The sequence below is a fragment of the Eschrichtius robustus genome, chromosome 10 (assembly GCF_028021215.1).
Source record: "Eschrichtius robustus isolate mEscRob2 chromosome 10, mEscRob2.pri, whole genome shotgun sequence".
NCBI classification, from domain to species: domain Eukaryota; kingdom Metazoa; phylum Chordata; class Mammalia; order Artiodactyla; family Eschrichtiidae; genus Eschrichtius; species Eschrichtius robustus.
Window position 1 is genome coordinate 42173087 of NC_090833.1, and position 26634 is coordinate 42199720.

At 38.1% G+C, this 26634-nt stretch overlaps 1 protein-coding gene across 6 annotated transcripts in view; it reads right to left on the reverse strand.

Annotated features, from left to right (window-relative positions):
• CEP78 (centrosomal protein 78) overlaps nucleotides 1-24822 on the reverse strand; it is a 38458-nt gene extending 13636 nt beyond the window's left edge. For 3 of the 6 annotated variants that reach the window (XR_011075199.1, XM_068553439.1, XM_068553435.1), the window contains exons 1-11: nucleotides 24298-24822; nucleotides 20571-20743; nucleotides 20407-20479; nucleotides 19242-19345; nucleotides 17076-17250; nucleotides 14956-15069; nucleotides 13123-13187; nucleotides 12721-12832; nucleotides 9092-9227; nucleotides 7859-7904; nucleotides 6343-6471 (exon numbers count right to left, since the gene is read on the reverse strand). Coding sequence is in view for 5 of the 6 variants with exons in the window: in XM_068553439.1 (XP_068409540.1) it covers nucleotides 6343-6471; nucleotides 7859-7904; nucleotides 9092-9227; nucleotides 12721-12832; nucleotides 13123-13187; nucleotides 14956-15069; nucleotides 17076-17250; nucleotides 19242-19345; nucleotides 20407-20479; nucleotides 20571-20743; nucleotides 24298-24550 (1380 nt within the window). In the remaining variant the exon portion in view is untranslated. Of the gene's footprint in view, nucleotides 1-6342; nucleotides 6472-7858; nucleotides 7905-9091; nucleotides 9228-12720; nucleotides 12833-13122; nucleotides 13188-14955; nucleotides 15070-17075; nucleotides 17251-19241; nucleotides 19346-20406; nucleotides 20480-20570; nucleotides 20744-24297 lie in introns of those variants that run through there. The other 3 variants (XM_068553436.1, XM_068553437.1, XM_068553440.1) reach the window with 3 other exon arrangements.
• Nucleotides 24823-26634: the final 1812 nt, after the last annotated feature.

The following is a 26634-nucleotide window of genomic DNA, read 5'->3' on the forward strand; positions in this document are numbered from 1 at the left end:
TCACCACAGTCAGAGGAAAGTAGACTAAAAATTCCCGACTGGTTCTAAATAGCACATCAAAGTGCAATTACATGAAATAGTTTCTCCCTCTAGTGGAGGGAATTAGAACACAGTGTTAAATTTCTGTGAAAAAGTGTACCCTCCTCCTACAAAGTATTAATAATTCTTGTCCCTTACATGGAAATATGGAACCAAAAAAGTTAGAAAGTAAAATTGCTTGATATTCTATTACTTAAATAAGACTAATGATAAGGCTTTGGAATAATTTTCCTTCCTGTCATCTGCTCTCCTTCCTCCCTTCTGTACACTGGCTAGGGTGATTTTTCTGGGACAAAGCTCCCATCATATTGGATATCAAATTTTATGTTCAACTTTTTTCCATTTAACATTGAAACCAATCATTGCTCATATAATCAGGGGATTCATAACCCTGATTTTTTTTTGTGGGCTACAAAATATTCCACTGAGTGGGTTTACTGGTTAACCATTTTACACATTTAAATTCTCTCCAACTTTTCAATATTATAAGACAAAATAACCGTTTTTATGCATGAAGGCTTTTTCCATATTGAGAATGACGATCTTGCAATAAATCCATAAAAATGAGTTTGAGATCAAAGCAAATGAACATTTTTAAGGCTCTGAGGTACCTATCTCCAAACTTCTTTCCAAAAGATTTCTAAGATTTTATACTGCCATCAGCGATGTATCACTTGGTATATAACCTCTACTATAACTGTTGGCTTACTTCCTCACTTAAAGAGCAAGTTATTTGAAGAAAGGGGTGTATTTTATTAAGTGTTTATCCCCAGCACCTGTGCCTAGCACAAAGTAGACGGTCAATAAATAATTGCTTAATAAGGAAAATCCCTGCCAATACAAGATGTACGTGTGTGAAAGATAGACTATATGTTTTTCTCTAACTGGATAGATGAAAACTTGTCATCTTCTTTAATGTGCAATTTTTTTGCTTATAATTAGTAATTAAATTCTCTTTTAGATTATATTCAGATTAAATTCAATAAAAATTCAGATTCTCTGAGGCAAATGGGCCTGGCCCTACCCATTAGCTATATAACCTTGGACAAGTTCTGTAACTCTAGGTCTCAATTTCCTCATCCATAAAATGGAGATAAGCTCCCATATCACAGAGCTCTTGTGGGGATTACATGAGTTAAAACACATATAAAATTAGAAGAGTGCTTGGTACACAGCATATGTTCAATTAATGCTGAATGAATGAACATGTGAACGCAAACAGTAGTGAAGGGCTTAAAATGAAATAGTCTCATCCCACTCGCACATCCAGCACTCAAGAAGCGACCGATTCTTTAAGCAGGTTTTTAACTGTAAAATACGATATGCGTACTGAGAAGCGCACAGAAAAAAACTGTCAATGTGACAAATAAAAAGAGAATACTTACATAACCACTACTCAAATCTGAAAGTATTGATACTTGTCAGCATCTCAAAAACCCCCCATATCCTTTTCTCATCACAAGCTCCTTCCCTCTTCCCGGTTGAACACCATCCTCATTTCTCGACAATCATTTCCTTTAACCTGCATGCATCCCTAACAAAAGAGTTTAGTTTTGTCAACATCTAACTTTATGTAGAGGATCATAGTATATGAAGTCTTTTCTATCTTATTTCTTTCACTCAACATTGGTTTAAAAAATTCATCCACATTGCTGCCTGTAGCTCTAGTTCATTCAATTTTATTGCTTGATAGTTTTCCCACTGTACGAATACACATAATTTATTTAATTTTTGACTCTTAATGGACATTTGGGGTTCTTTCAGTTTGTGCTAATGCAAATAATGCACACGAATCCTGCTGTACCGGTTATTCTGGTGCATTTATACAGGGCGGGGGTGAGGGCTGCTGGGTCACGGGGTATTCATATACCTTCAGTTGATGGAGAGTGCTAAATGCTTTCCAAAGTAGTTGTGTCGATTTATACTCCAGTATAAGCAGGGTAGAAGATTCCCATAGTACTCCAGGTCTACAATACCTGATACTACCAGACTTTATGTATTTGTCAATCTGATTGGCATGTAGTTTCACTGGTTTTGACTCACTTTTCTCTTATTACTTAATGAAGTCGTATGCTTTTCCGTGTTTACTGGCTGTTTGGATTTTCTTTTTTATGAGGTTTAAGTCAACTATTGCTATTTTTTAATTTTTTAATTATTATTTATTTATTTTTGGCTGTGTTGGGTCTTCATTGCTGCCTGCAGGCTTTCTCTAGTTGCAGCGAGCGGGGGCTACTCTTCGTTGCGGTGCGTGGGCTTCTCATTGCGGTGGCTTCTCTTGCTGTGGAGCACAGGCTCTAGGTGCGCGGGCTTCAGTAGGTGTGGCTCGCAGGCTCCGTAGTTGTGGCGCACGGGCTTCGCTGCTCCGCGGCATGTGGGATCTTCCCGGACCAGGGCTCAAACCCGTGTCCCCTGCATTGGCAGATGGATTCTTAACCACTGCGCCACCAGGGAAGTCCAACTATTGTTATTTTGAATTCTTCTCCATTTCCAAGTAATACTCTTACATGACTATCTTCTCACTAAATTTGAGGCATTATCTGTTCACTTTCTAATTTACTAAGTAAGGGTTTAGAGTTCCTTTACACTCTTTCCTATGTCCACACTGCTCAGTAAAGTTATGTCATCATTAGTTATTCCACTGCTCATGATCTCTTTGACTTGTAGTGATATACTTAAAAACCTACATTGTTGATCCACTATAAACTCTCTCAACGTCATGCTTTGTAAAATGAGGACATTCATACCATCTTCCCTTTTTTCTACCTCCTGTCTACCTTCCAAACCTAGCTTTTACGTTGTCAAAGTTGAAATTTATATTCTGTTCTATGTGCAGTTAAGTCTTCCGTTATTTGAGAGTCAGTACGGAGTAATGTTTAAGAGAACAGGCAGAGCGCCTAAACTCAAAGCCTCAATCCAGCCCTAAATTAGGTACAGCCTGGGCAAGTTCCTTCCCTGTCTTAGCTTCTTTTCTGAAAAGTGGGAATGATATTAGCACCAACCTCATAAGGCTATTCAGAGGATTAAGTGAGTTAATATATGCAAAAACACTTAGAGCATAATATATACTAAGTACATACTAGCACACAATACATTTCAGTACATACCAAGTTAATACTAATACATACTAAGTATAGTTTAGGTTAGTTATTTGTTATTACATGCAAGTTGACAATAAAAGCTGCAAATCAAGATAGTATTTCCATTATTACAATTAAATTAATATTGCCCACTGCAGACGTACTGTGTCTCTGTGTATAGACTATACCTCCTTCTATACTGTTTCAGTGTCACTGCCCTTGTGTAGGGTGACCACATACCCCAAGCTGCCTTGGGCTGTTCCAGTTTATACCTGTTGTCCTGATGTTACAGCATTATAGCGCCTCCTTACACTATTAAAGTGTTCTGGTTTGGACAACAAATTAGATAGGTGGTCATTACCCCTGTGTGTCACTGAAAAGGGGGACATCTATAGTGTCAAGTCTAAGTGGATTCTTCTCTTGCTCACCAATGGTAGGTTAAAAATCAACCATAGTTTAGTCTGCTTCATGTTTATGTCAGTATAGCCTTTTCTCCTCTGGAGTTCAAGTTCCTTCTCCTCTTCCTCTCCCTCCTCCCTTCCAACAGTGCCTAATACATAGTAAGTACAATATGTCTCAAGGTGTTTCTAAGCTCTCAATCACACAATCAACAGAAGCCTCTCAAATCTAGACTAGCTGCTCTCTGCACTGAATCCCCTGTTACCTTCCTTCTTGGTTTATTCCCTCATTTTGCTGGATTATTTCTATAAATAGCTTAAGGTGTAGCACAGGAGGTAAATTTTTCAAATTTCTTTATGTACAAAATATCTTATTCAGCCTCCACTTATGACTGATAGTTTGGCTAGATACAAAACCTTAGGGTGAAAATTATGTGCCTGAAAAACTTTGGAGGTATCTTTCTAATGCCTTCCAGGATCCATGGTGTTGATGACAACTATGATAAAGTCAGATTTTAACTTTTTTTTTTAGGTGACCAGTATTTTTCTCTCTGGAATGGATGTATCCTCTCAGTAGTTTATTCTATTTTATTTTTTCAGTATTTTAAAATTTCACAATGAAGGGTGTCTAGGTATGAGTCTATTTTTGTTCATCTTGCAGCTATTTTCAATCTGAGGCCTGATGTTTACTTTCAGCTGTGGGGAATTTTCTTGCTCTCTGACAGCTTCACTCCATTTTTTTTCTGGGTCTGGAGTTTCTAACAGTAACATGTTGGATCTCCTAGATGCAGCCTCTCTAACATATTTCTATCACATTTTCCATTGTGTCTTACTTTTTTATATACTGAGAAATTTTTTTAATTCCTACTGAATTTATTTCAGCAACCATATTTTCATTTCCAAGAGACCTCTTTTGCTTTCTGACCATTCTCTTTTTAATTAACACCCTAGTCTTATTTTATAGTTGCTAGCTCTTTTTAAACCTCTCTCAGGATACTAATTAGGGGTTTTTATTAAATTATTTTGTTCCCTAAATTGTCCCCGGTCCTACTAGGATATGTTTTCACTCTTTTTCCCCCTCTCTCATGTTGTAAGCTTTACTCAGCTATCAGGCAAATGACAGTTATTTTCTATTTAAGAATGAGCGCAGAAAGCTCCCTGAAGTCAACGACTGATTGGCTTCTTATGCAGGAAGAAGTGGGGAGTAACAGTAATAGGATCCCCCCCAAACACTCTTTTCTAGGGTGTAAAAACTCACACTAGCTGCCCTAGTTCTCCCCAGTTTCACTGTTTTCAAAATGAAATCATCTCTTTTCAGGAGCGTGAGGGCGGGGCTGGGAGTCCACTCCTCCAAACACAACCCTTCAATGAGCTCTCCTATTTCAGTCCACTTTCAACTAACTCCACCCTCTCTCCTACACGTGCATCTGAGCATGGAGCTGCTTCTGCAGGTGGGGTCAGATTCCTCCTCAGTTGAAGGTGGTCCGTGTGCATATTCTAGGTGATGGTTTTCCTCTGTTCTACTGCTTCAGTTTCACACTCTTCCACTTGTCTTCCGTCTTTCAAAACTATGTTGAAATCTCTTGATTGTTGTGGGCTTATATACTTAAACACTTTGATACCATCATTTTAGTGTATTGTCAAAACAGACAAGAGCTGAAAGGGTTCTCAGTGCATTCTGACTCTGCTATTCTGTGGTCACAGTGGTTAAACTTCTTGGTCTTCCCCAGTGTCTATAACTGCTTTTAGAAATACAATCTCCTGGTCTACTCGTGAAGGAAATGAGTACAACACATCTAAAATGACACGGAACGTGGGTTAGATGCTCTAGGGTCTTGTCGTACTCTGCAACTTACTAATAAACCACTTACGTGCTACAAATTGTAGGTGCTCGTTTATAAAACGAAAGGGGGTAACTCTAAATGAACTATAGATTACGCTTACTCTAACATTTCATAATTTTCTAAGTTCTTTTCTTAAAATTTCTCTATATTATCATTAATTTTAATTAAAAAAATAAAAATCTAACTTTCTCTTTTGAAAATCAAATAGTAATTTCCATAGTCCTACAATAATGGGATAATTAGTTCTGAAACCTCTCAAGTTTCATGTTTTATATGAAAAGAAAATCATATTAAATAATTTTTAAAAATTAAACATGGACTTTGTAGCACAAAGACAAGGTCCCCCCAAATGGTGTTCCCTTATTTACTAGAAATTTTCAGCTCTGCATTAAAGTTGAAATAAAATTAATGTATTATTTTTGAGGTTCAAAAATTTGTTATGAAAATCAATTTTTCTTTTCTGTCCATACAAACAAAAGTATGGAATGACATTAGTTATCAGGTTTATTAGGTAATATAATATAGCTTCTTGATATTTTTTATTTTAGGAAAGGAGAATATCAACATTAAAACTTTTTTCAACTTTACTTTTATTTAAAATGAGGTCATATTTTCCTCTTATAAAAAGAGAGTTCAACTAGAACTGCCAATTTTCTCATCTGTAAAACAAGAGCACTGAATCAGCTGACTATATTCATTCAGAACTCAATTTCTTTATCTTATGATCACTAAGGTTCTCCCTAAATCTAATATCCTAAGGTTCTAGGGAAAGAAAAATATATTACTAATGACACGTTTTGATTTTTATTTCTTAGACTTCAAATGTCCACCATTCACCTTGGTCTAAGCTTAAGGAACCATTCAAGGGGATACAATGCAGATGGGAGGGGAAAACAGAACCCTCACACAAGCTATGCAGTGTTGCAATCAGGCTTCCGTTTGAAAAATAATCTTCTCTAGAGCTTTAAAGCGATAACTTTGTACCTGCAATGCTTCTTGTTTCAAACTGATTTTCTCTGGCTCTTCCTGAATACTTTCTGAGGAATCATCGACCTCTTCGATTTCTGAGGAGGAAGGACTCTCTACTGTCACAGTCACAGGAAATTCTGATTGCTTAAAGAAAGAAGACAAGATTGTATAAAAGATAACACAAGCCAGATACCCAATATCCAAATATTAGAGGACATTTAACAAAAGTGATCTGAGGTATCATTATTTATAAATGTCTCTCACTGCTCCTTAGTCTAGAACAGGCAATGACTAAGTAAAATTACAGTAACTTATTTTTGCTATGTTACTGTACAGACCTCTGTTGTACATGGTTAGGATTAGTAATGGGAATTGCCCATATTATTTTATTAAGTTTCTTTCGCAGAAGCCAAGTGAAGAGCCAAGGTAAACATTTTTTCTCAGATCAACTTTATACTGCAAATGAAAAATTTATTCTTCACCATCAGAAAGAAACAATCTGGGAGAAAATGTAGTTTTTCGGAGGAAAATTCATCAGTAAGGGGACTGATAAAGAATCAGAAGAATAATCAGAAAGTCAACATATCTAAGCTGTGAATAATAAACATTAGAATTTTAAAAAATAAATCACATACACATGCACAACTAAAACTGACCCATCAAAAATTTCATCTTCTCATCACCCCTAAGCCAAAACTAGTGTAATAGTAATACAATTCTCCTGTCAAGCTTCACTGCCACTGCAATGTTGTTCAATATGACATTTCCAAACATTTAAAAACTGACCTGGCCACAACCCCATAAAAGTCTACAGATCATAAAGAAGTGTGCTGGGAGTATATAACTACGCAGAAGACAAGTCACTAGGACATCATTTTGACAACAAGCAGCAAACCCTGCAGCATAGGAAAATCCCAACAGGAGAATGAGGCGCACACCCCTCCCTCTGGGCATGCAAGGGCAGGACTGATACCCAAGGTGTCTTCTCTCAATCTCAGCAGTGTTGCCTTTCACAGAGCAACTATGCAGTCTCCCGAGACCACTGGGAAGGAGAATCTGATACTGACAGTATTAGCTTGCCATGAGGCCAGAAGAGAGGGAATGTGTGTGGCCTTGGTGAGAGAGCAGAGGTTTGGGATATGTTGCTTTATATTGGCTTTAAGATCAGGAATTTGTACATATAGCCCGCAAACAACATTTCTTGAAAACGTATGAACATTCTTGAGTATGACAGCTCCATGTGAGGGGTCAGAAATGGCAGTCAAGTTCGTTTCACTGGGTAACAGCTGATTTGCGGACTGGAGAACAGGCTTCCTTGTTTACAGACATAACCACAAGGCTGCCAGTTGTGTGCCAAATCCACACAACTACACAGTTGCATTGGGAGAGCGACCAGACAAGTTTTAAATAGATTTATTTCAGAGAGGGAAATGCTTCTTGTAAGGCTCTGTCAGTTTAAAAAGCAAAAAGAATGACCATCCACCTTTCCCAATTCAACCCCCTATACATTATAAATATGATAGCTACATACCTGCAACTGATTACATACATCACGAGCTTTGATGAATGGAAAACCCCTAAAAAGGTATCAACAAAATAAAGTTATATCTTGATGTAAATACATCACCAGTTAAACCCAGTTAATACAACTATTTAGTATTATGTACAGTATCCATACAGAATTGTGTATAAAAATAAGCTCAAAAGAAGGACCTGGAGGGCTCTGCTACGGAGAAAACTGAACAGAATTTAGCCGACTGGCTTGGAGATAACTCTCTGAAGTGCTGAGAGGCACATTCAGTTCCTATGTTCAGGATGGTTGAGATTTCAGTCTCACTTCTTTAACTGGTGATATTAATCATTCTCTAATTTACCACTCCATGTGACAAGGATGGACCTGAGATGAAGTGTCTCAGGAAGAAGATAGGAAACCACAGAGTTGTTAAACTCAAGTGCAAAGACTGGGGATTCAACACTATAGTTTATGCAACAGCAATTCACACTACCATTTGCAAAAAAGTAGTCGGTTGTGCAATGGGGATTATAAACATCAATTTAACATGAGCAACTGAACAGATATTTTACACAGTAACTACTTCAAGTACTATTTAAAATCAATTCTCTTTGTTTTCTTAAGCAATTGTTAATCCCCAATTTCGTGAATACTACCAAGTAAGTCACCTGAAAATCATCTAGAGCAATCTATTTCACTTAGCAAGCCTAAAGCTATAGTTCAACAATTTTATTTACAGTTCTATGAAAAAAATTACTACGAACAGCTATCCCCTGGATAAGTAATCAGCTAAAGCTAGTTTGACTCACTAAAGCTGATTTACTGAGTTAATAAGCCAGTTGATTTAGAATAGGTCTAATGCATATTTCTCATCCATTCTGCATTAAACTATTTCCCATGCCTAAGATGTCTTTTTTCCCCATTCGTACATATCCAAATTCCTACTTCTGTGCTGTAGGGCTTGGCTCAACTACACCTGCCTTTAGTGAAACTTTTCTCACCTGCACAATTGGAGATAATTTTAGTCTCCTCATGACTCCCACGGGTTACCTCTGTTGTGACACTTGAGAAAAAACTTGAAACTCCCAATTATTTTTTTGTTTTTCTTCCTTAGAGGGCTCATTAGGCAGAAGCCATGTGTGAGTTATCTTTTTTGCTCTATAGAAAGCACCAGAGACCACCCACATAATAGAAGTTCCAAAATAAAGAATTCTGAACGACTGAAAAAGACAGGGAATGCAAACACGTTACCTGTTCCTTTTTGCACGTTCTGCAGTACGCCACGGCAGGAAACCAGACACACCAGGTGGTAGAGGTTCAGGAGCATAACATTCTTTACCAGCAGAGTGTTTCCTTCCATTACTTACAGGTTTCTTTGTGGCCAATCCTATGTTTGACAAAGCATGATAAGAAGGAATCAAGATGCACCAAAGGTCTACAGAGCAACTGTCACACGTGTACACTTTGAAAGGAATCAAACAGGCACTTGACAATGATGCCAAGGCCATTAAAAAGAGGATCGTTTTGTAAAAAGGTTTTACATAAGCCAGCATTTTTAAAAAATATAAGTTCTCTACAGTAACAAGTTATTTTAACTAAAACAAAAGTACTGAGATGTGCAGAAATGCAAAAATAAATTTTTTAAAAATCCCAAAGAATGATACATTTTATGTATCATGCAGAAACACTCAAGTTTATTGACTCTTAGAACACCTTTGGCATTTCTGAATCTCCAAGATAAACACAGATACACACCCATGACTTCTGCCAAACAGAATCTTTAGAATTAGACCAAAATTTCAATTTAAGATTAATTTTTCTATGTAAAAACAATAAAAGTTATAAGACTACAAGTTGCTGGGTGGTAGGTGAGTCAATGTTACCCTCCTGTAAGTCTGTCAACATTCACTGCTCATTTGATTTCATATAGAAAACACACAAAAAAACAAATGAAACCCACTGGATAAAAGAGTGAAATGTGGAGACTTATCCTATATTTCAGTAGTAAAGAGTCAAGTATCTTTATATGAAATATTTGGTAGCAAAAACTAGACCTACGTGTTAATATTTTACTTAGAACAAGCCATATATTAAAATTCACATTTAAATATTTAATTTGAATTTACTGAAAACAAACATCGTAGGTTAAAATGGTTATATTTATTCTTTAAATCTACTATATTTTATGTTATTTTATTTATTTATTTTAATAGATCTTCATTGGAGTATAACTGCTTCACAATTCTGCGTTAGTTTCTGTTGCACAACAAAGCAAATCAACCATATGCATACATATGTCCCCATATCCCCTCCCTCTTGAGCCTCCCTCCCACCCTCCCTATCCCACCCCTCTAGGTCATCGCAAAGCACCGAGCCGATCTCCCTGTGCTATGCTGCTGCTTTCTACTATATTTTAGCAGCATTAGGATGGAGTGTAAAATAGAGTGCATGTGGTAATACAGGACAAATATTTCATAGAGTGTAGCTTATTGATAATCACCACATGATCCTGTGTGACTTATATGCCTCAAAAATATATAGGAGCTCAGTTCATTTTGTGCTATTCTATTCTGTTTAACTTAATTACCCTCAAAAAAAAAGTTTATATGCATGTGGTTTGTATGTGTATACCCTTCCTTTACTTTCAGAAACTAATGCAAATATACTTGTAATAAAATTTTTTTAAATTACACTTTTCTTGTTAGGAGATTAAAAAAATTTCTAATAAAAGTTCCTATCTTTTTTTAGGTATACATAATTACAATATAAATGTGACACAATTCACACCATTATTTCACCCCTATACTCACCTGGATCTAACTATATACCCAGTCATTGATTTGGCTTACCTCTATGTCTCCAAATAACTGAGGCAAATACAAAAAAAAAGCCCAAGAAATAAAATTACTCTTAAAATAGCTCAATGAGCTTGTATACTTCAGTTACATTTCCACTTTGTTTAATCATGCTAAATAAAAAAAATTTTTTAATTGTTTTATTCTCATTCCATCATGCCCTATTATATACCACCAGGTACTAATATTATAGAATTCCTAATATGTTTTACATATACATGTTTTATTTATATATATTTCTATTTCTAATATTATAGCAAAAGTCAACTTAGCTGTTTTAAGAATGCTTTACATATGATATAGCTTTAATAATAATATGTAATTAGTGTGATATCACAAATCTTCTTTGTATGTACTATTTGATTATTAAAATATCACTGTCTTGAAATAACAACTGGCAGACAAATCATAAGCTTTTTTTTTGAGTTAATAAACACTCTTAACAACTTCTATTTAATACACTACTGTCCAAGCAAGTTGATTAATGGAGAATCAAAAACATACATCTTTAAGCAGAAAAAAAAAAAGCTGTATTTATGAAGATGTTTACAATAGTTTATTTTAGGTTATTTCCAATTTTTCACCAATTTAAAAAATTGACCAATGAAAACTCGTGAATACAATGTTAAAAAGTGTAACTATGAATCATAAAATTTAAATTTAATATGAAAAGATAAGAATGGCAAATTATATTTAAGCTATGTGGAATTATGTTTATAGACAACAGGAAGAGAAAATAAAAATGTAAATATTGCTTGATAGGATAATGAGATTAGAGGTGGTCTTTTAAATTTTTCATTCTTATGCTAATACAATACCTTTATAAAACCTAAAAATCTTCAAACAACACGTTTTTTTAAAATTGTGGTAAAATACACAAAACAGAAAATTTATCATTTTAACCATTTTAAAGTGGACAGTTCAGTGATAGTAAGTCAACAAATTTTTAAAACTTTCAGATGGCACCTAAATAAAAGATGTGTTGTTGTCCATTGGTGATTTAATGTATCTGGTATATAACTAAAGTCACCACAAAACTTTTCCTGGGAAATTGGCAGATCATAAACATAAAAAATTTATTTTGCTTTATATTAAACCTTATTGTTTTACTGTTTCAAAATTCAAATTTACTCACAAGAAAGAGTCAGTTTCATACTAGATTTGGTTTAACAAATGTTGCTCCTGCTATTCATTCTTATCAACAACAAAAAAAAGACTATTTATGACTAAAGGTAATATGTTCCAGAAAATAAAAAGTTAAGGTCTCTTAGAAACAATACAAACGTTATCAGTAGAAGTGAATTATACCACATTTATATATTCAGGAGAATGTGAAACTTATACCACTGATTGTTAAAGGGTTTTAAAAGCTTTTTATTACATTTGGTAACAAAATTATAGGCTTAGTTGTAAAATCCTGGGTTAACTATCATTTGGAAAATTAAATACACATTACAGTAAACATTTAGAAAATGTTTTTCTAAAATGTTCCATCTAGGTCAATCAACTTGTCTGTAGAAGTCTTTTGTAAGGATAATACGTATTTCAAGTTTTTGTTATCATTGAGAGAAACAAGATATTACCTGAATCAAAAACTTAGGTAAGAATTTCTAAGAAAGAAGAAGGGAACAATGGGAAGGTTGGAACTGGGAAGAAATTTTGTTTCTTATAGCACAAAAGGTAAGTCTTCACTAAAAAAAAAAATCATCCCTCAAAAGCACCACTACTAAAATTATCATCAAAGTGCACCCCAAATTTCAATTGCAAAGTATTAGAAGTAATCATCAACCAGGAAATATTTTCAAAATAATGAACTTTTTATGAAATCCAAACCATAATGTTGGTTAATATTAACATCTCTTTAAATTCATTTATTATATCTATATTCTATAAATTCTCATAAGTATCAAAATAATTATAGTCCTCCTAATATGCATGTGATTAATATTGGCTGTTTTAATTTTAGCACACTGGAAAACATAAGGGGTATAAGTTCTAGTAGCATTAAAAACAAGAAACAGTTACCAATTCTAATAGTAGCTTTTCCTTTTCGACCACTTCCCAAAATTATAGTTCTCTTTTTCTGCCTAGCAGCTTTGGATGGTTCCTTCACAGATGGAGAAGTTATCCACTGGTACTGAGAAAGAAATAATAAATATGCCATTTAAGTTCCCGGTAATTTATGAGGGTTTGATCTTAACTGGAAATTAAGATATTTTAAGTTAATAAAAGGTTTTCAATCTGCATTTCTCAGAACCTAAATTAAAGAATCACACAACATTTTCAAAGACAGAAAAGCCATTTGATTTGACTAAAAACTTAGTTTTAAGATGGCAGAAAGTACCTTGATAATTTTCTTTTAAGGAAGAAAGAAAAACCAACCATTAAAGAGAAATTCTTCCGAGAGAACTAAAACACATTATATACCTCTGACTTGGCACTCCTTCCATTCTGGAGAACTTTTTTGATAACCGCTTTCATCACAGAATGATCTAAAGTAAAATAAATTGAAATTAGAATAATTATTTCCCAATGAGTGACTATTTCCATTTAAAACCAAAAGCCAACTAATTATTGCTTTTCCCATAAAATTAAATATGAAATCTACATTACGTAATTATACACTTATTTCCCCCTTTGTGTATTCTAATTTCTTGCTCAAAAACCTAAGATGCCATCTTGCAGACTGCCCCCAGTGGCTACTATTTTGGCAGCAGCAAAGGTCAACTTTAAACATTTTGCATCTAAAGTGGCTTTGGATACCTTTGGATAAAAAGTACAGTCTGAGCACTGTCCAGACACTTAGATACCTAAAGCGCATCTAAGATAACAAACCAAAGTCCTGATATTCCCTCAAAAGCTGCTCCTCCCATCAGCCCCCTTCTTCTAAGTGATACCACCCAGTTGCACACATAATCATCAATGACTTGTCTCCTTGTTACTATTTCCTTCATACCCCACACCTAATCTATCTGCAAGACTTGTTAGCTACACCCTCAAAACACAACCTGAATTCAACCACTTTTCACTTGCTCCAAACTTCCAACCTAAGCTAAGCCATAAACATCTCTTATTTGGACCACTGTGATAGACTCCTAACTGGTCTCCCTGTTTCTCTTCTTTATCCCCCCAAGTCTATTCTCTATACCAGGTCATCTTATTGAGATACTATTTGGATCATGCCTTTTTCCAGTTCAAAACCCTCTACTCATTTAGAATAATCCACATCTTTACTCTGGCCTTCAAGACTTTACAAGAGCAGACCCCTGGCAGAGCAGACCTCCTTGACCTCATGTCATACCACACTCTTCTTCACTCAGTACTCTGGCCATGTTGGCCTCCTTGCTTCTCCTTAAATACTCCACCCACCTACATGCCTGCATACGCATTGCCTCCTTGTCCTGGAATGTGCTTACCCCAGATCTTCCATGGCTTGATCCTCTCTTCATTCAGGTCTCCATTCAAATGCCACTTCTCCAGTGAAGCTGTCCCCTAGCAAACCTATCCAATGGAGTCCTACCTGCCCTCCCTCACTCTCCTTACATTAAGATATTTTTGCACTTCCTTCTATCTAAAATTATATTACTTATCTGTTTACTCATTTCTACCTGAACTCCTTCACTAGAATGTAAGCTAGAATGTAAGCTCCATGAGGGCAAGGCTTTTGTCTGTCAGGTTCACTGCTTTATCCCTAGTGCCTAAACCCGTATCTGGCACACAGAAGGTATTAAAAACAGTATTTGTTAAACTGACAAATGAATAAAGTACTCCTTGCAAGAATTCAGAGGTTGCACAAGAAGGAAATAGTGGTTTTGGTGGAAGCAGGCTTAGTATCTAGGTTCACCTCTATTCAGAGTAGAGATAAGAACAATTTACAAGTATAACTCACTTTAATTAGTAAATTATCTGCTAAAAACATAAGGGAAGTGCAACATTAGAAAAGTACAGTTGACGCTTGAACAACATGGGTTTCAACCTTGCGGGTCCATTGACACATGGATATTTTTCAATAAATATGTACTATCATCCTACACGAGCCAAGGTTGGTTGAATACACAGATGCGGAACCACTGGCTATAAACTTATATTGAGATTTTCAACTGCGTGGGGGTTGGCACCCCTAACCCCACGTTGTTCAAGGGTCAACTGTATACGACGAGGAAAGTTCAACACATTAGGTTTTAAAAATTGTTAATACGTGAACAAATTCTTTTTGTTTTGCTATGTGTTAATCAATTAAAAAAAAAAGTGACCACATACCAACAAGTGGATTTTTTCTTATATCCAGAACGACCAGAGTTCTGTTGGTTTCAAGGGCCTTCAGTAAAGCCTTTGCTCCTTCACTGGTGAGGCCACACTGCTGCAGGTCAAGTGCTTTGGATGAAAGACAAAAGGTCACTTGCTAACTCTATACAGATTTAACATATAGACAACTCTCATTTTCTCACGTGTGGAAGAGTCCTGCACAAGACCAGTCATGGCAGGTTTGTAATTCTGGGTATGGAAAAAAACAGAAACGTATACACACACACATAATGCAAAATCCAATTTAAAAACCTCTTCTTGGATGTGCAATGATAACCCTGCCTTTAGTACCAAGAAATCATCCAACATATTTTACAATTAAAGAATTGAAGAATAACTGTATATAACCTATGAGCAAAAAACATCACAAAATGAATCTCAGTTCATAATTAGCAAGGGAGGCAGTGGCAGTGTAAACCTCACAAGCAAAAACTGGTGGAGCTCAGAAATGCACTGCATTCTTTTGATCATGATCTTGAGCTCCAAATCACACTTGAAACTAGTTAAAAGGGGAAAACAAAATAGAAGAAATGTAACAGCTTTTTTGTTGTTCTGTTAGTTATAGAACAAAAAGACAAGTCTAAGAGGATACAAATAATAACAAATTCAAAGAATGTGTGAATAGAGCATACTAAAAACCCATCATGAAAGTATCATGGTCAAGAACTCTCTCAGAAAAAGTCAGACAAAAACCAGAACAAATGATCATGAATTCTAGTAGTTCTGGGGCTGAACAACCTACTCATTTAAACAAAAGGGATCATCACAAAAGCACAGGTGTTAAAAAATATTACATGAAAGGAAACTATCATGAGTCTTTTTTTTAAGTGCTGTGTGTACCATCGCATTAAAGTGACTGAAGTCTTTCAACACCCCATGACACACAGAAATAGCAAGTCAGCCATATGGATCTGACAGGATATGATACAACCCTTACAAACTCTCACTACAGAAGAATGGACACAGGGTATAATTAACCAACTAGCCAAATTAATACAAACAGCCAGTAAACCTCACTCGTAAATCAAATGAATACAAAATAAACAAAATGTGGTTATTCTCCTATCAGATTAAGCCAAGATTCTGTAATAAAAGTCTTTAAATGTATATACCCTTTTGATCCAACAACTCCTTTTCTAAGAATTTAACCAAAAGAAATAGTCAGAGATATAGGTAAGGATATATATCAGAGTACTATTTGTAACTGAAAAACTGGACATAGCTTATATACAAGAATGGATAAGCTATGTGTACTGTGGCATATTCATACAATGAAACACTGAACAGTCACAAAAAATGATGCAGTAGATGCAAATTTACTGACTTGCTAAAATGCTCATACTAAATTAACTGAAAAAAGTTATAAAATTTGGAGTAATCCTACTTGCATAAAAAATGGAGAGGTACTCATTTTTGTAGTTTTATAGTTTTTTAAAAGTGCTACAAGCCAGTGTTTGTGAGAGGCAGGCTTCCCATCCACTGTTGGGGTGGACTACAAATTGGCATAGCATTTCTGGATGGTAATTTGGCAATGTGTATCAACAGTCTTAAAAATATGTCACACTTAGTCATTCCACTTCTAGTAACTTATTCTACAGAAGTAATCCCGATGGACACAGAGATGTATATACAACGTATTCACATTGTTTCTGACAGGGAAAAGCAAACTAAATCTAATTGCAAAGAATTGATTAAACTATGGGACATCAATACAATGGAATACTACATGATACATCATTAAGTGAAAAAAGCAGGAATATGAAAGAGCAAGTATACTACAATTCTATTTTTGTAATCCCTAAGTGTACAAATATATTTATAGAAAAAAAAAAGACTGAAAGTATATACACCAAAATGAACAGTGATTACGTTTGGGTATTCAGGTTATAGGTAATTGTTCTCGTTACTCTGTATTTTCTATAAAGAATATATGCAACTCTTAGAGAAAGTTTAAAAGCAAAATAAAAGCTATCAGAAAAATGAGGCTTTAAAAAAAAATCCTATCACGACGTATCATGCCAACAGCTAAGCATATATAATATTAAAAATTCAATATTTTCAATTTTAGAATTTACCTCTAAGCCATAAATCCTCACTAAGAGATTCTGCAAAAGCACTTGCACCCAGGTCACCAATGAGCGTGTTGCAGTTCAGAGTGATGCGCCTCAAACCAGCCATACAGTCAAGATCAGGTCTCCTGTAACGAAGACTCTCAGCCCAGGTTTCTTCATGCCTTCTGATAGTCTGATACTTCAAAGATTTAATGGGATGAAATTACGATGCTTGAATAAGGAAACACGGTGTGCCTACTGAGTATGGCTTATTATGTCAGAGACTTACACACACACACATCAAGCATATATGTCAGGAGAATCAACCTGAGAAATTAAACAGTCCGTTCTGGTTTACGAGTCCAGTGACCCAGATTCTAGTCGGTCAGTGATTAGATTCCAGCCACTGGATGACCTGTTCTTGAACAGTTATGTAAAGTTGGACAACTCAATTACAGTCCATGAATTATTTCCCTTATCTTCTAAGTCAGGGAATTGGTTCTAAATTCTATCATTGCTGAGGCTCTAAATTTCATCATTCCGTCCTCCTATGGTCTCCAAACACCTGACTGGGCAACACATAAGAAAACTTTTTAATATGCATCTTATTTAGTAACAAATTATATACATGAAGTTCTATACATATAATTTATGTACATTATAAACTACACAGATATTTTTAAAATGATACAAAGGTAAACAGGTTCTAATATTTTCTTTTCCTAACTCCTAAGGCATTATTTTTATTTATTTTTTAAAAAATATTTATTTATTTGGCTGTGCCGGGTCTTTACTTGCAGCATGCCAGATCTTTTAGTTGTGGCATGTGGGCTCTTAGTTACAGCATGCATGTGGGATCTAGTTCCCTGAGCAGGGATCGAACCCGGGCCCCCTGCATTGGGAGCACAAAGTCTTAACTGCTGGATCGCCAGGGAAGTCCCAGGCATTATTTTAAAAACTATATTTACAAAATGGATCTCACATGCTCCCTAGGATATGCACACCAACTTCAGAGGCCTGGACTATGCACAGGCAGTTGGATGCACCTTGGGAAAATAGTGGTTTGACATTTAACCACAAGTACTGTCTTAAAGACATTCAATTCTTTATATTCATAAAATAAATTTTGGTAACAGGGAACACTGACTTGAAATGAAAAAAGTCTTATTACATTCTTGAAAAAATAAGACTCAAAGTGCCTCTGACACTCTAAAAGGAAAATCATTAGTGTCATTTTTCTATTAACAATAACTTATAAAAGCTACAAGCAGAAATAACAGCAATCACTTACACAGTGCTTATTATGTGCCAGGCACTATTTATACAAATTAGTTCATTTAAACCTCATAATGAGGCATAGAGGTTAAGTGATTTGTCCATGGTCACTAGCTATGAAATGGGAGAAAGGGAATTTGAACCTAGGCCATTTGCCTTTGGCACCCAAGTTCTTGACTGTTTTCTACCCCAGGGGTCAATGGACTTGCCCTGTATAGGCTCAAAGAATTTTTCAATTTTTAAAATCTAAATTTAAAAATTTCCAGCTTTGTGGGCTATACAGTTTCTGTTGCAACTATTCAACCCCACTGGCGTAGGGTGAAAGTAGCCACAGCTACCATGTAAACAATGGGTGTGACTATGTTCCAAAAAAACTTTCTTTACCAGGCGACGGGCTGGATCTGGCCCACCAGCCATAGTTTACCTATCCCTGATCTGCACCATCAAACTATTAAAAAGACTTCATGTCAAATTATTAAATAACTTTAAGCCTAAATACAGTAATTATAACCACTGTAAAGTTAAGGCATTATTTTAAAAACTGTATTTACAAATTGCTGATGTAGTGATTTTTATTAGTTTATAAACTACATCAGCTAATAAACACTGGATTCATTTAAGTCTTGAAGACTATAATGGCATAGTTTCTTCACAGTATCACAATAAATGTTTTCAGTAACTAAAAATACATGAAAGTATTATTATGTATTATATATTAAATCTCTGATTTCTAAAATTAAGTGGACTATCTTTACTAAATGGTAGAATCCCGAACTGAAAACTGGTCATATTCTTTCAACAAAACTAAAGCTGCACTCACATGTATCAAAAGACAAAAATTAACTGCCATCTGTATCAATATATTAATGTGCTTCAATCACGTATGTTTTCATGAAAGTTCAAACATAAAATCACCTTTAAGATCTTGGCCATGTGATCTGCTCCCTGCCATGTCAGATTACACCCCGTGAAGTTTACTGTCTTAAGAGTGATAGAGTTCTTTATACCTTGACAAATAACTAAAAGGAAAAAAAAAAAACCACACACACAATAAGATGAAGAGCCTATACATTTGTCAATCTTGACTTATTTGCTTTTCTTGAGTCAATTGGAGGTTTATAGCCACATTCTTGAAATCATTAACTACAATCTTCCCAAACAGGTAATTGACGAACAGATGCATTCGAAAACTTGTCAGTAACAGTGTTATTCCAGTTTACAGCAACAGTTTAATTCTATTTAGATACTAAAACTGAATACACTGAATACTGCAAACTTTATTCCCAACCACTAAAGTACTACATACCTTTTGAGACATAGGAAAAAAAAGAAAAACCTAAAAAGCATAAGACTCTTCCTATTTTCATTTCCAGTGATACATCCCAATCTTGATTATCAATCAATGATTTAAATTTCAACTATGAACCCAGTATTTTATTAGGTGCTATGCAATATACTAGAGCAAGAGAAGATAGAAGACCTCAAACCCTCTGTTCCCTCAAATTGAAAGGCAGGCTTCCTGACCCCTCCAGACCACTACTGGACACAGGGAACACACACTAATGTTTCAGGACCCCAACCAACAGTCACCTGCTTTGTGATTACTTCCATGATACAGCCCCGCCAACACCACTGAGTTTACTGCTCCTACGGGACGTTACATATATTTCCTATTTTAACACATACCACAGTGCATTATAATTATGATTGCAGACAGATGTTTTAACAATTTAAAGATAACGATGACTTTTTTGCTCTTTACATCTAGCTATTTCCCTTCCCCTAATATTTCTTGAAGAGAAACCATAAAAATATAAACAAACACAAAAAACAGAAAATATACAAAATGTGTGGTTTGTGGCTTAACACAAACTTAAGCAAAATTAGTTCTGAAAGTATCCAGCATGACAAACTTCCACGGTAAAAATGAGAATGGACCAAGGTTTGAGCAGGTACAGGAGACAATCCAGGCATGAACAACACCAAGAAAAGGTAGACAGGAAAAGGTAGACAGACATGGTGTGTAGGAAATTACGAGACCAGTCTGATGGGAAGAGACTTAAACAAGACTGAAACTCACTTTCTAAACCTCCATCTCCAATTGGACAATTCGCAAGACACAGGTGCACCAAAGTGGCCGATTTATTCAATCCCTTTAATGGGGAGAAAAAGTTTAAAATTTTATTGGTTTAGTATGCCCCAAAAGCAACTATCAAATGTTGGCAGGACACAATGAAGGCTTACCTTTGTTAACATAGTTAAGTCTCTCTCTCTCAGAACTAGCCCATTTAGCTCCAGGTTCCTTAGCGCACCCGACGCACTTACACAGCATTTAAGAGCTTTACACAACTGGAAGGTCACATCTTTATTTCTTATCGCAGGAACACGACTTCTGTAAACTTTATTTCTGTCAGAACCTAAAGCAAAATTATTGTAAAATGAGTGGTTTAAACCATACATTTTATCAGCATTAAAAAGCATCCAAGGGCTTCCCTGGTGACGCAGTGGTTGAGAGTCTGCCTGCTGGTGCAGGGGACACGGGTTCGAGCCCTGGTCTGGGAAGATCCCACATGCCGCGGAGCAACTAGGCCCGTGAGCCACAACTACTGAGCCTGCGCGTCTGGAGCCTGTGCTCCGCAACAGGAGAGGCCGCGATAGTGAGAGGCCCGCGCACCGCGATGAAGAGTGGCCCCCGCTCGCCGCAACTAGAGAAAGCCCTAGCACAGAAACGAAGACCCAACATAGCAATCAATCAATCAATCAATAAATCTTTAAAAAAAAAAAAAAAAGCGCTCATCTTTCACAAGGAGTAATAAACTTGCCAGGTACCGTGCAAGGCACTGAAGACAAAGACATCTTGGTGAATTAAAAAAAGCTTCTGCTAAAAAAAAAAAAAAAAAAAAAAAAAAAAGCACCCAAAAAGAAAAAAAAAGCATCTGCTCTGTGCTAAGGATTAGAAACGACTCCTGCCCTTAAAGCCTTCATTAAGGAGGGACATGTGTAAACCCAAAATTTCAATCACATGAGATAAAGAAACATAACCTTTATGCACAGAGATTCCTTTGGAGGCAAAAAGTTATATCTAAGTGATGGCTTCATGATAACCCTGAAGTAGAATCTAGAAAGATGAGACTATGCAGAGTTGCAGTAGGAGGTGCATTAACAGCACAGGGAGAACCTGTGCAAAGACACTCAAGCCTGACACCTGCTGGGCACTGTAAATACTGCAGGTGGGGATGACTAAAGGCCAGGGGGCCAAGTGTGAGAAGAGACAGAAATGAAAATAGAGTTGTTGGCCGTAGCAAGCCTGGGAGAGAGCATGGCTTGCATCCCACAGGTGATGAGGCCTGGGGCTACCACTGGCTGAGTAAGGGTGCCTCCGCTGATTAGAAAAAGGCGCCCCGCTGCTGAAAGACCGATTAGATAAAGGGAGTGATCACAGAAAGCTCCTCTTCCTCAGGGCCAAATAGCCCCACGAGGCTTGGCCGAGCACAGTTCAGACTACACACCTCTGTGCAGAGCACACGCTGGGCGGCTAGTATGCACTAACTCTGTGTGGGCAAGCCATTAGCAGCGTTATTTTAAGCGTATCTTTTTATGTTAGAAGATCACTCAACCCGAGTAGGCAGATGAACTTAGAGGAACTGAGCCCAGGGGCCACGAAACCACCTAGGAGCTTCTGCCATAGTCCGGGCAAAATGTAATATGGATGAAGAAGCAAATTTAGGGGGCCAAAATCTACAAGCTAGACCCCCTGGATGCAAGACATAAAGAAAGTTCAGTGAAGGGACTCTGAAGAGAATGGGCTCTGCAATAAATTTTCCTTACATTCAATGTAAAATATTAGGCAAAATTAAGTACACTGGCCTTTAAGGTCCCTTCCAGCTATAATTTCTTTTGATTTCTAACTTATTACTCTGGTTAAGTAAAGTCCCTTCAGAGGTACAGAACAGTTCTTACACCTGAATGGGATGCAAAGAATAATCTGACTTCTCTTCACCAGGGGATGAGTTAAAATGTCCTTGCAGAAGAGATAACACATGGTGTGAACCCCAGATCCTAGAAAAGGGCCAGGCACACGATAAGTATTCAGCTTTTTGAAAACAAATGAACAATCATTTCCTCTCCTAAATCTTCACACCCTTCCTCTACTGGCTACTTTCTCTCAGCTTATAAACATCCTCAAATATACCCACTTAAAAAACTCTCAGACCTATGATTCTTTGAATCTTCTTGTGGGTAACCTAAGTCTCTTCCATGCCTTCAAACACCTGTCCTCCCCAAAAAGCCCAGATCTGTACCTTGGGCCCAGACCCGTCTACCAGGCCCCTCTAAAGCACTGAAGATGAAGTAAGATCCTCTCCCCACCCCCAATCCCTTCCTACTGTGCTCTGTATCTCACAAAAAGATGCAGCTGTAAACTGTCACCCACGCTTGCTGCCCTCACTTTTCTAACTGGTCACCAGGCCCCACCCATTCTCTCTCGGATCTCCAAAATCCAGTCCAACCTTTTATAACTTAAGTGGGACCCTTAGATTACAATTCACCCTGCACGCAATCAACTGCCTTCCACACGGAGGTCCGAGTGAGCCTCTAAACCGGAATTCCATCTCACTGTTCTTCAGTGTTTCCCACAGCCTTCAGGATAAACATCCAAACTTCTGACAGGACAAACAAGGCTCCTTTCTGTTGGGCCCCACTAGGTTTCCAGTATCAAATCTCATTTCTTTCCAAACCCTGAGTTCCAGTCCTGTACCTTAGTTTTGCCATATTTTCTTACATTTCTCAAACTTTGACACACACTGCTCCCTCCTGCTACTCCAGGAGCTTCTACATATCCTCAGAAAGGATGGCACCTCCTCCAAGAAGCCTACCCTGAACTTTCCCTTCCAAGATTCTGTGTTCTGCAAAGCGGAAAGGGGGGCGGGGAGGGATAAATTAGGAGTTTGGAATTAACATATACACACAACTATATATAAAATAGATAATCAACAAGGACCTACTGCATAGCGCAGGGAACTCTACTCCATATCCTGTAACAAACTGTACGGGAAAAGAATTTGAAAAAGAATGGATATGTGTATAACTGGATCACTTTGCTGTACACCTGGAACTAACACAATATTGTAAATCAACTATACTCCAATAAAAAAAAATTAAATTAAAAAAAAAAAAGATTCTGTGCTCTGTAACACCTGAACTCACTTCTTCCAGAGCACTGACTACTGTGCTTGTGTTTACCTGCCGCCCAGTAGAAGGGGAGATTACCTAGGGCAGAAGCATCGTCTCCAGCAGCCCTTGGTTCTGACAGCTCATTCAAGTGCCAGGATAGTTTACACACATAACCTGCTTAATTAATTCTAAGAATCCACAGAAAGAGTGGTTTTTAATGTCATTTTACAAGTGTGGGGATTGTAGTTCAAAAGTAACCTGCCCAGGCCACAGAGAGCATAAGTCCTAGAATTCAAACCTTAAGCTGCCTTCACACCTGTGCTCTTCCCACTATATGATACGACTATTTAAAAAAAAAATTTTTTTTTTTCCTGAGCCCCGTTTTAACGGAAAGGAAATGAAGCTGGGATGTATCAATTTCCTAATCGCTTTGGTCTGTACCGACAAAGTCATTCAACAGACCAGGTAACATCTGTGGAACAATTAACGATGCTCTAAACTGTGCTAAGTGTTCTACATTGTAGAGTCTACAAGCATTAACGGAGTGCCTCCTTGTAATCGCCACAGAGAGCGGGTCCTGTGAAGCCCATGCTACAGATGAGAACACCGAGACCTAGAAGCCTTAAGGCACTCGGCCGGGGTCACCGAGCCGGCAGGAGTCCTAGGCCGCACGCCCCGTCTAGTGCACGCACACCCGGCCACTGGGCACCGGTTCTCGTGCCCACCCTCCACCTTGCACCATCTAAAACCCCGCTTCGCAGCGCCCACACGAGAGCCCCTGGAAGCGGGAACTACAAACCTGTCTCGCCAAGCCACGGCTGGAAGAAGCTCTTGATACAGATCAGGGGCAGATCTTTATTAATCTTGAGGGTGCTCAGGAGCGGCGCCCAGTCCACCCCGCGGAGGCGGTCGGCGTTGAAGTCCAGCACGCCCTCCCGCAGGGAAGCGCGCACGGCGGGCAGAGGCACCGAGTCCTGCAGCGCGCACAGGTACTCATAGTGCGAGGCGAAGTCGGCCGCGCTGTCGCGGCGCAGCTTCACCGAGTGAATCATGGCCCCACCGCGGCCTCGGGGGACGCTGCCTGAGGATACGATGCCCACACCCGCCTGGGGACCCCGGCTCGCCTCCCGGCCCCTTCGGCGCCCACCGCCCGGCGGCTGCGGCCACACAGCGTGCGCAGGACCTGCGTACCAGCCAGAAGAGGGAGGGCCACGGGCCCCAGCTAGGCCAGTCTCTCAAAGCCCCGCTCCCGCGCCGCCTCCCGCGCCGCAACGCCGGCCGTTGGCGCCAGCCTCATCGCCCTCCGCGCCGCGGGGCTGCGGTTCAAGCCGGTTGGCGGCCCCGTGGGGGCGGGGGCTCGTGACGTCAGTACGCTCGCCGTGCGTCAGCACGCAGCCCCGCCTCCCATGGAGACCCGGCCTGAGGAGCAGAGGCGGGAGCTTCGAGAGTAGGGCGGTGCGAAAAGAAGGTGGTTTGGAGAATTGGGGGTTTCCAAAAAGCGTTTGCTGACTGATCCAAATAAAAGTGAGATATGAGTGTATCAATGCATTTTAAAAGTAGTTAAACTCCCGATAAGTGTCTGTGCTCGCCCCTCCCAGGAGAGAGCGTGCACTCCGTGAGGGACACTTGAAAGGCTGAGTGAACGTCTGCCTGTGGTCCGTTACCTCTTTCATGGGTGTTCTTAATTTCTGTAGTTTCTGCTGACTTGACAAGGTGGTTGGCAAATGGTGACGTGTTCCATGCATTCAGGACATGATCGTGGTTACTAATAATCACTTTGTTTTGTACTGATAATGATGGCTAACTCTGGTAACTAGTACTTTCTCCTAGGCATTATTTTAAGCACTGTTTCAGTATGAAATCATTCAGTTTTCCTAACAACTCCACAGAGAATTTACTACTGAATATCCACTTTACAAAAGAGAAACTGAGGCGTAGGAAGTGAAGTAACTAAGTAAGAGGAAGAACTCAATTGGTGTTAATAAATTAACCCTGCAAGGAGGCCGTTAGCCTGCGGTGGCTCTAGTGATGCGGCCGCCTACGTAAACCAACCAAAATCTAAGCCTGTCAGCGCCTCAGGGTGACGAACACCGCTGAGGACAGCCAGTCACAAACCACCAACTAGGCTATAAAGCTATAGCAAGTCAGTCATTTCCTTGCTTTGCTTCTGCCCTTTTAAAATAAAAATCTCTGCAGCTCCTGTGGCTGGAGTGCTCCTCACCACTTCCGCCTTGGTGGTGCCTGAATTGAATCTATTTTTGCTCAAATAAAGTCTTAAAATTTTAAATATGCCTCAGTTTGTCTTTTAACATTGGCCGTAGAAGTTGGATTTGTATCCGGTTTCTAGAACAGTGGTCGTCCTCTGGTCAGGCCTTAGGCGTTACGTGCACAACGTTCCTCTTCTACCACCACCTTCTGGATACCTCCACCCACTACCAGCTCTCGCGCATCAGATCCCCTAGATGTGGTCAGCAATGGCTTTTACATGCAGCGTGCTCACATTATAACATCGCAGACACTCCTCCGTCCACCAGCCAGCTTGTGAAGTAAACCATTACCATTCCTGTTGAAGAGCCTGGTGTGACCACTTTCCCAAACACAGCCACTCCCCAGCTGACCCTGGGTAACCACTCTTCTGAACTTGGCCTCCATCACTGCCATGGATGTCTTTAGATTTATGCTACATTTTTAGGTATTCTTAAACAGCATATAGTATTCTACTATGTTTTCTCTTGTTACTTGCTTTATTTAGTGTTATCTTTGCTAGGTTCATCCATGCTGACACATAAAGATCTGTCTAGTTCATGTACTTTCCTCGCTATGTAAGATTCCCATGTAGGGAAATACAATAATTTATATGTGTATTTTCCTGTTGATGGACATTTAAGTTGTTTCCAATTTTCAGTATGATTTCTTTTTTAAAAAAATTTTATACAATCTTTAAAAGTTACATTACAGTTATTACAAAATATTGGCTGTATTCCCTGTGTTGTACAATACATCCTTGAGCCTATCTTACACCCAGTAGTTTATATCTCTCACTTCCCCACCCCTGTATTGCCCCCTCCTCCCCCTCCACACTGGCAACCATTAGTTTGTTCTCTATACCTGTGAGTCTCCCTCTTTTTTGTTATAT